We start from the raw sequence: 10,067 nt of genomic DNA, 5'->3' as shown, positions 1-10,067 counted from the left end.
TCATGGCCTCATTTGGCCCTCACAGCCGCCCTGGGAAGTAGGTGCCGTCATTCCCCCACTTGACACAATGAGAAAACCGAACCCCAGAGAGGGCAAGGAACATTCTCAAGATCACACAGGGAGGTGGGCAGGATTTGTACCCGTGTCTGTCTGACCAGACCTCCAGCTCTTAAATCTGCTTACCACCGTGGCTCCCAAACACTGCTGCAAACAGAAGCACCTGGGAACTTTAAAAAGTTCTGGTGCCCAGGTCTCAGCCCAGACCGATGACATCAGGGAGCCAGGCATCAGGGAGTTTTAAGCTCCCCAGGTGACTGCAGTGTGCAGTACAGTTTGGGAACTGCTAGCTTAAAAAATTCTGCTCTGTTGGTGGTTCTCGATCCTGGCGCTCATTAGAGTCATCAGGGGAAGCATTTAAAATAGACCAGTGGCCAAAGCCAAGAGATTCTGATTTATTCGGTCTGGGGCAGGGCCTTAGGTCACTCTGGCTGAGCCTAAGATGCAGTCGGGTAAGACGGCTATGCCATGTGTTGGGGAAAGCGCCTCGCACTACCCCGCACCCAGACAGTGGGTGCCGTTATCGCAATTGTGTGCAAAATGAAGGCTTGGTGAGGTTATTCTTAAGGTCCCTTCCAACTTGCATTTGTAATTTCCTGGGAAAATTACTGTTCACCTTTGTCTCAGTTCACTGGCTCAAGGGAGGACCTCAGGCTGTACTTTTGCAAGTGTGCTGAGGAGGAGGGACCCGGGGTAGGAACTCATCCTTGGCATTTTTAGCCCTGTCACTTGTGCTTCATACGTGTAGTCACTTAGTTCGCTGCTTCTTCTTTCAGCTACCCCCTTAGCTAAAGGAAAGGGAAGTTTTATTATGAAGTCGAAGAATTGAATAAAGAAAAAAAAAAAAAGAACTGTTTGCATAGATTTAAATTCTATTACCTCTTTGTTAACATGAAGCGGCATTTTTATATGCTGTGAAAATTCTATCTTCTGTTTTGATTCCTTTCCTTGATATTATTTACATATGCATTTCCATTTTGTAGACAGTTATTCCAGTCAGAATTGGCAAAGTGAAGCTGCATTATTGAACAATTCCCAGATCTCAGTGGCTTAACACAAGGGCTCCTTTTCTACTCACGCCAAAGCGGGTCTGTGTATCTCAGTCACTCAGGGCCCGCTGATGTGGGGCCCACTTGGGCCCCACAGTTCCCGAAGCAGAAAAGGAGCATGGGAAGTGGGCGTTGGCTCTTAAAACTTCCTGCAGGAAGAGACATACCTGGCTGTTGTTCACATTTTATTGGTCAAAGAGCTGCACTCGACTTCAAAGCGAGGTGGTGAAGTGTGATTTTACTATGTGCTCAGAAGGAGTAAATAGAATATTCATTAACAGCTCTAATGACCAACACAACAAAATTCATATATATCTGTTTTATTACCACTACCCTGGGAACTTTGGCACCTGTCTAGAGTCTAATTCACAAGCAAACAGGCACAAACCCGCAATAAGACAGTGTAGATGTGGCTGCCGGCGTCACTAGGATACACTGGAGGAAGTTAGCGTGAATTGATGGGGTAGGGGGAGAGTTCTTTACAGGAACAAGACGAAAAGTGACTGTTCCTACAAAATGCCCTAGAAGATGGCATGCCCAGGAAGGAATAAGCTAGTGTCCCGTACGATGTCCACTGCACGTCATCACTTGCACATATGATAGCACTTATATTGTGTTATAATTTGCCATTTATATAATCATTTTAACAAACTTAGATAATAGTAGACACTATTCTTTGTGCTTAGCCAGTATCATTTTGTTTAATCCTCATAACCTAGTACATGATTCCTATTATTATTTCTATGTTGCAGAAGGGAAACTCAGGCCCCACGGTGGCTCAGCAGGAAAGCTCGCAGCAGAGTCGGAGCCCGGGGAGTTGGGCTCCCCTGACTTGGCCAGGAGCCTCCGGGGAGCAGGTGAGGTTAGCTTTGCATTCCCACGGGTCTAGCTCAGTGTCCAGGCACTAGAATGTTTATTGGGTGAAGGAGCACAATAGTCAAACCTGCTGACAGACCATAACTTGATGAGCCTGTTTCCAAATTTCACTGTATGATCTGTGCGGCTACAAATTACTTGGATTTCACTGGGGTTATTTTGGGTGAATTCCTCTAAATGAAATGATTCACAAAACATAAACAGTTTTATAGATAATTGCTTATTGCTTAATCACTCTCCAGAAATTTGGAATTTAGAATTTATAATTCCAACACCTACTTTTAGGTGCACTTATTTCATCATTGTATGCTTAGAGCTTTGTTTTTCTTTTAATCAATTTAAAATGGTATTTGTAGGGAACCAGTGTGGGCCAGGGTTGGCCTGCAGACCCGGGGCCACTGATGAGTGATGAAGTCATTCCAGGATTACCATGGGAATTATGAGCTTTTATTTGGATTCCTGGAGCCCTGCTGAAGTTTATTAGCTCACTGGGAAGTTATAGAAGCTTCTATCTTTGAAATGGGGTGGGTTCTTTCAAGCTAATAGACAGAACTGGGCCTAGGAAAAACAGGCAGTGGGCACTGTTTGTGTTCCTGTTTCATTCTCTCAGATTAGGTTGTGCAGCATCGAGAACTTGGGCTTCCCAAGCCCTACCCCAGCAGCCCCACACCCAGAGACCTCAGGTGTCCCCTGATAAAAAAATTTAAAGAGCAAGAACTCACTTTTACTGAATTATCAATGACTGATAATAGCTTAGAAGTGCCAACTTCTTTTGGCAAAGGATTGAACCTTAAAAAAAACAAAGCAAAAACCTGAGCGCCTTGCTGTGTAATCTTGCCCTGAGGGGAACGGGGTTTAGAAGGGAGCCGGTTCTTCCTGGCCCAAAGCCATTGGCAGGAGGGCTGGCCGGCCTGAGAGGCGGCAGAAGAATAACGAGGGCTTCCTTCAGTTTCTTGCTGAACAACTGGGGTAGATTCTAGAGCTTGGCAGTGGGCCCGAGAGTCCTAAGCATAGTTCTTAGGAGCAGCACGTGGCCGGCCTGGTGGTGGTGAGGCTGGTGACAATAACAGAAAACCTGTTCAAGATGTCACCAGTGCTTCCCTAGGTCTGCACAACATTCTTTGATCTGGAAATCTTCCTGTCTTGCCCCCTTCCTAGTCCTTAACACAGGAGTCTTCTAAAACTGCAAATCACATTATGTAACTCCCTTGTCATCTGCCCCCGCCCTCCACTTAGAATAAAGTCCAAACCCTTAACTCTGAACCACTAGGCCTCTTTCAAGCCCCCTGACCTCCCTTCCTGCCCCTCTCTGGAGCCCGTGCCCAGCTTGCTCTGGTCACAGTGGCCTTCGTCCACTTCCTGGAACACACCACGTTCCTGCCACCTCCCACCCCAGCTTTGCACCAGCCTCTGCCTCGGGGACAACGTGTCTTGTTCGGGCCTCAGAGGGAACGGTGTCTCCCCAGGGAAGCCTCCTGGTCGCTCCCTGTCCCTTAGCCTGATTGCTGCGAGTTTCCCAGCACTGAGCCCCACGAATCAGGGAGTTTGTCTTTTCTGTTCATCGCCGGTGTTTGTAATTCTTAGTACGATATCTTGCACACAGTAGGTACGCAACAAACCTTAATCCTTACAATAATCCTGGGAAGTATTATTATTGCTATTTTTCAAATGAGTCTTAAAGAGATGGCCTGACTTTAAGTGTCTGAACCAGGATTCAAATCTGTATTTTTCACTCAGTGCCACACACTGATTCTTGTGACCCAGAGTGCGTTGAAGACTCAGTGTCATCAAATTCATTTATGTGGCCCTTCTTTAGGATTCAGAGCCTGATTTCTTGCCATTCGGGGTTCTGATGCACACTGCACTCAAAGAATGATGCTGACAGGACGAAATGCAATCGGAGAAAAGCATGACAAGTATAAAGTATCTACTGGTGGTTTGTGAATTGCCTCTTAGGGGAGAATGCTCAATTCTGGTTAAAGTAATGTAGCCAAAGGTTTTCTTTTAAGAATAGACACATACCGTCAACTGATGAATGCGTAAAAAGAACGTGCTACTATCTGAACAGTGACATGTTATTCAGCCATAGAAAGAAAGGAAGTACTACATTGCTACATGGGCGAACCTCACAAAGCTCATGCTAAGAAAAGGAAGCCAGACACAAAAGGCCACATAGTCTATGGCTCCACTTGTGAAATATCCGGAATAGGCAAATCCATGCAGGCAGAAATGTGAGCGGGTGCAGGGCAGGGGGCGACGACCTAACGCACGTGGAGCTTCCTCTCAGGGGATGCCCGTGTTCTGGAGGAGGACGGTGGTAGTGGCTGCACAACGTGAAGGTACAAAATGCCACTGAATGATACCTGTTAACATGGCTCCAATTTAAATTTTGTGTTGTATGTATTTTACCACAATTTAAAAAATCAATGAATTAGAAAACAGAAAACGGTAGTTGTACTTCAGTTGCATTTTGAATGAATAAATATGCATAATTCTGTCAAGCTTAATAAAATCCAGATATCTAATATTCAACATAATTGTATCATATATCATATGTGGTATTATATTTGGGATTTTTGCTAAAACAGTAGGTTTTAGGTGCTTTTACCACAAAATGTGAGGAGGTTACTATGTGAGATGATGGATATATTCGTTGGCTTGACTATAGTAATCATTTCACTATGTATATGCATATCAAAACATCATGTACACCTTAAACATATATAATAAAAAATAAATTTAAAAAAGTTAAGAATTTGTAAACCTCACATTCATTCTACAGAAAAAAATGGTAAAACAAATGTGTTAAATAAGAATTAGAATTATGATGTGTACAGATATTAAAAAGTAGATGTACAATATTGAAAACCTTAGTATGTCACCTCCTGGTAAGAAGAAAGGAGGGGCGAAACGTGGCCACTGCATTTGGCTGCATCAGACGTGGAGTCTGCTGGCTGCTGGTGTTGGCCATTACCCAGAGGCAGGGTGTGCCCAGCGTGTGAGGCTGGTGGCTGTGTCGGAGGAATCTACTGCTTCTTTCTTTAGGACGTGAGAGCAACTGGCGCATTCATGGTGGCCTGCGGAGCTGTTCCCTCCGGGCAGCTGCTCCCCTTCTGCAGCTGAGCGGAGCCGCGCGGCTCTTGGCATCCATCTGGACGGCAGAGTCCAGGATGACTTCATCCTGCTCCCTCGCCTTGCCGCTGAAAGCTGGAGTGTTTCCCCGGTACAGACTCAAGAGTACACACGCCCAGCTAGTAGCAAATGGGGTGATGGGAGAAGTTCCAAACCGGCTTTCAAGGCACTGGCCACTGCCTGATGGGGCTTTGCTCACTGAAGGTTCTGCTCAGTTCCCGCGTCACTGCCCAGTGTGACCTGGGCCCGGGACCGTCTCCCCGCACCTCTGCTGCTCCTGTCCTCCCACCCATTTTGCTCCTTCACGGGGAAACGCTGCTCAGCCCGCGGGGCCAACTCAAGTCATACTGTGCTTAGAATTTCTACAACACCATTTTTGCCTTCAATTGTTTTCGTGCCTGGGTATCTTCTCTCTTCCAACCAGATGGCAAGTTCCGTGATGGCCAGAGCTGCTCCTTGCGCTGGGGAGTCCCACAGTGGCATAAGGCTTCCACCGCCTTCCAGACACCCTCTCCCCGCTGCTCTAACCGCAGCCCCATTTTCCTTTGCGGGGCCTACCTGTCGCTGTGATTGGCTCAGGGCCAGGCATGTGACAGTCTTGACCAATGAGAATCATCGGCCTGGGCTCTTGCTGGAGCTCGCGGTAAGAGGCCATTTTTCTCTAGGAGTTGCCAGACTCATGGGAGCTGCTGGGGACCATTGCTGCCAACTCTGGGGATGCGTGTCTGAGAATAATGCCACACAGAGGAGAGAAGAATCTCGATGGCATGGTTTGAGGGTCTCGGTTTTGTGGGCCACAGCTTCCCTTGTTCTGCTGGTTGCTCCCAAATGAAAGAATGCCACTGTACCTCCCAGCGTGCGCCCTGGGCACGGAGTAGGCACCATATTTATTGACTTGCTGATAGTTTGCAGCTAGGTCTGGAGTGGTTAAGTGAAAATATTTATATTGGGCATAAAAAAGTTTTAACTGTGGCAAAATATGCATAGGACTTACTAATTTCAACCATTTTTAAGTATACAACTTAGTGGCATCAAACATAGTCACATGTGGAGCCATCTCCACTGCCCATTTCCAGGACTGTTTCGTCATCCCAAAGCGAAACTCTGCACCATCACTCGCCAGTTCCCATTCCCGCTTCCCCGCGGCCCTTGGTGACCACTGTTTCACTTTCTGTCTCTATGAATTTGACTACTCTAGGGATCTCATATAAATGGAGTCATACAATAACTGTCATTTTGTGACTGCCTTATTTACTTCACATAATGTCCTCAAGGTTCATCCATGTTGTAGCATGTGTCAGAATTTCCCTCTTTATTGGTCGTTGACCCAGCTCTGCGGTCCTGCAGTGGGTGAAGGGCGGTGGGGAAGTAGGTTTGTCCTGCTGGGCTCCTGGCCACTTCTGTCCGCTCCGCTGCAGGAGGCGCCTTTCCCACAGGACATCAGTGCAAGGCTGAGTAAGAATGACAGTTTCTTCCTCCTAAAGCCATGGCATATCAGTTATACAGAAACAGCACTTTGGGAAAATCTTCAGGAGAGCTGAGATGAGCTGATGCAGTCTCAACAGATCACCCCCCAGCTTGCCCTGCAAGTTCTGCTTCTGTCTGATAAGACTATAAATTCAGCACTGACTCAGAGGGTCCCGAACAGAGTCAATTTCAGGGACTCTTTAAATACGTACAGATTCTGCCATAATGCGTGGACTTTTGTATTGAATGACATTGAATTCAGAGAGGTGACAGAACTTGTCAAAGTGGACAAAGTGAAAATTGTAGCCTGTGATGGCAAAAATACTGGCTCCAATACTACAGAATGAATAGAAAACATGGCTTTTTAATGCCATCTTCTGCTATTATTCATCACTTTTTGAAGAGAAGTATAGAAGAGACTTTCTTTAAAATTTATTCTAGCATTGCAGAAAGGACTACACTGTGTTATATGAAAATTCCAGTAGAAAGAAGCTTATAACTCTGTAGCCTCTTACCTTTATTATACAGCATGAAAAAACATAACTTTTTATAATGACAAATCAAAAGTTGTTGCCTTCCTAAGAACATTCTTTAATAAACTCATTTTAAAACTAAAAAAAAAAAAAAACAAAAAACAAAAAAAAACAACACTTCCCTCTTTTCTAAGGCTGAATATTCATCCCTGGTTTGTATAGACCACATTGTACTGATCCATTCATCTGCTGATGGACATTTGGGTTGTTCCCACCTTTTGGCTACTGCGAATCATGCTGCTGTGAACATGGGTGTACAGGTACGGTTGAGTCCCTGCTTTCAGTTCTTTGGGGCTTATATCTACAAGTGGAACCCTTGGGTCATGTGGTAATTCTGTTTACCTTTTGAGGCAGCCAACTGTCTTCCACAGTGGCTGCACCGTTTTACCTTCCCGCCAGCAGTGCGCAAGCGTTCCGGTTTCTCCACATCCTCACTAACACTTGCTGGTTTTTATTGTTTGAAAATATTTAAGTTTAAAGAGGGAACTGTGGTCATGCTAGAGTAAGAAGAAAATGGTTGGGTTAATGAAACATTAAAGCCAGAAGCTTCGGCCTGAAGTAGCACATCTTCCCTGTGGACTCCTGCTCCGCCAGATGCCAACAGGCTGGGCCACGCCTCAGTGTCAGAGGTGGAAACGCCTCTTCCGCAGACACTGGCCACTCCCTCTTTCCTTGGGAGCAGAGCGGGTAGAGGACAGGCACACTCTGCGCCTACCCCAGCTTTGGCTTTTGAGTTACAATAAGGCGTCTCCCTATCCCAGGACCCTCTTACAGAGTACAGGAAACCACAGCATGATCACGTTCCTAGGAGTCCCCAGGAGTGTGTGCCCCGTGTGCTGTGTTAGCAGCTGCTGCCTTTTACACGCTCTCCTCCTACCTCCCTCCCGAGCCAGGGAACTCTTTCCATCTGCGCCCGCAGGGAAGGGGGGGGGTGGCATGTGCCGAGAGAGATTCAAGAACATGCTGCCATCTCAGAAAGGCTTTATTTCTACTTTCTCGTGGTCTCATACAGACTCAGAGGCACCAGCATTTGTTTCAATTTGGTATCCTCGTGACTTTTTGTAGTGTTCTTCCTTAAACAACAAAATTTTGAGTAAACTCTGTACATTGCCAGTTAATCTTTTAACAATAATTTAAAAATATTGTTGCTGTTGTATTATCAATGCAAGAAGACCAACAGTAAAAGTACAGTACAAGGAAATTCACAATGTATTACAGTGGAACAGACTGAGTCACATTTAGGTGATGGTGAGGACACGGTAGCAGTATGTACATGCACCCGAAGACGTGCAAGTCAAGTAGAATAGTATGTGGATTATGCAGCGACTTTTCCAAGCCCACCTGAGGACTCTGTACCTTTTCAAAAATGTTGTCCTGTATCCTCTCCAGTGTACAGAATATCTGTCTTGTCTACTGGCTTCATGGCTTTTTCACTACAAAAAGTTCACCGAATCAGACAGTCTGAAGCATTTAAAAAATTTTTTAAAAAACAGTAACACGGACAAAATGAAGTTAACTTAAAACATTCTAATGCAACATGGAAATAAACCAACCCAAAACATAACAGTGCAAATTTAACAGAGAGGCAGCCAGGTATTGAGAGTGAGGGTGTTCGGAATCTCTTAAAATGTACATTTTTAAAACTTTTATTTTTAAATCTATTTATACCTTATTTACCTTTTTGTTTAATATACTGTGTGTAAAAAAGATGGAGACAAAAATAGTTTTCTGAGCTATGAAAAAAATTAAGTTATTACAGGCACATTTACTGTTTCATTCTAGAAACATCTCAGTTTCACAGGTTGAACATTCAGCAGCTGTGTGTTTTTAAAAAACATTCTTTGACCTTGAGAAAACTGGATCTCTCCTTTGGGGCAGAGTTTGGTTCGTGACGATGGTGTGGTTATGCGGTTACAGTGAGCTACTCTGTGACACTCCGTGCAAGCTCGCGTCGCGCCATGGCGTCTCCTCTGGTGGCTCCTCGTCACCATGCTCCTCCAAGGACGCCGGGTCTCCGGGTGAATGAAGCTGTGAGGCATTGGGGGAATGTAGGGCCCAACGTGAAGGAGGGCGACGGTTTGCTGGTCTCTCGGGCCTGGAGAAGCAGGGCTCTAGGGATGGAGCTAGTGCAGAACAAGGTAGTTCCTTCGGGGCCGAGAAAGGGAAGACAGGGTTACTCAGACCTGCAGTTTCACCAGGGGACGGTTCCCCCAACACACTTCTCAACAGACTCAAGTGAAATGGATGGACCATGGGCAACTTCTGAGTATTAATTAATATTTTGCTCATGGAGAATAACTTAAAATGATCAGTAAAGTGTTCAACACAAAAGATCAGTGACATGGATGGGAAGGTATCAAATTATGATTGAAATATGGCAATACTGTGAGATGGGGCTGTTTCCAGAGCTCCTTCAGAATTGGGCTGGGACACACAGAAGACAGGGGACAGTGACTGTGGTCTCCACAGGCCCCTTCACCATATTTCAACCCAGGTGACCCACCATTTGGCTCTCTTGAGTGATCTATTTAGTTACAGTGAACCCAGTGAACTGGTCCCTGTGGATTCATCCAGTTGTATTAGCAATGAGATTCATCTTAAACTCTGCTACTGTTTATTCCAAACTGACTGGCAGGAGGCTAAACAAACTCCCACAACATGGAAAAAAAAAGTGCTGCAGACAGAAATTTTAATTTAGGTCTAGTTTTTTTTAATGACTTTATTGTAGCAGCATTTTTAAAAAGTGGAATCAGAGGCTGGGCGCAGTGGCTCATGCCTGTAATCCTAGCACTCCGGGAGGCCAAGGCAGGAGGATCGCTTGAGCTCAGGAGTTCGAGACCAGCCTGAGCAAGAGACCCCATCTCTACTAAAAATAGGAAAAAAAAAAATTAGCTGGGCAATTAAAAATAGAAAAGATTGGCCAGGCATGGTGCTGCACACCTATAGTCCCAGC

The 10,067-nt window shown here is 45.4% G+C and overlaps 1 protein-coding gene and 1 pseudogene across 5 annotated transcripts in view; one reads left to right on the top strand and one right to left on the bottom strand.

The window, feature by feature from the left end:
• Positions 1 to 6,600: 6,600 nt before the first annotated feature.
• On the top strand, positions 6,601 to 6,928 carry LOC138383391 (transcription initiation factor IIA subunit 2 pseudogene; annotated as a pseudogene).
• Positions 6,929 to 8,078: 1,150 nt separating this feature from the next.
• The window catches only part of MTCL1 (microtubule crosslinking factor 1), a 116,359-nt gene continuing 114,370 nt past the window's right edge, over positions 8,079 to 10,067 (bottom strand). For all 5 annotated transcript variants that reach the window (XM_069468261.1, XM_069468258.1, XM_069468262.1 and 2 more), the window contains one exon: positions 8,079 to 9,259. Coding sequence is in view for 2 of the 5 variants with exons in the window: in XM_069468258.1 (XP_069324359.1) it covers positions 9,026 to 9,259 (234 nt within the window). In the remaining 3 variants the exon portion in view is untranslated. The remainder of the gene's footprint in view (positions 9,260 to 10,067) is intronic.

The sequence above is a fragment of the Eulemur rufifrons genome, chromosome 5 (genome assembly GCF_041146395.1).
Source record: "Eulemur rufifrons isolate Redbay chromosome 5, OSU_ERuf_1, whole genome shotgun sequence".
NCBI lineage: Eukaryota > Metazoa > Chordata > Mammalia > Primates > Lemuridae > Eulemur > Eulemur rufifrons.
The sequence above is the reverse complement of the archived record's forward strand: the minus strand, read 5'-3'. Positions and strand labels throughout refer to the sequence as shown.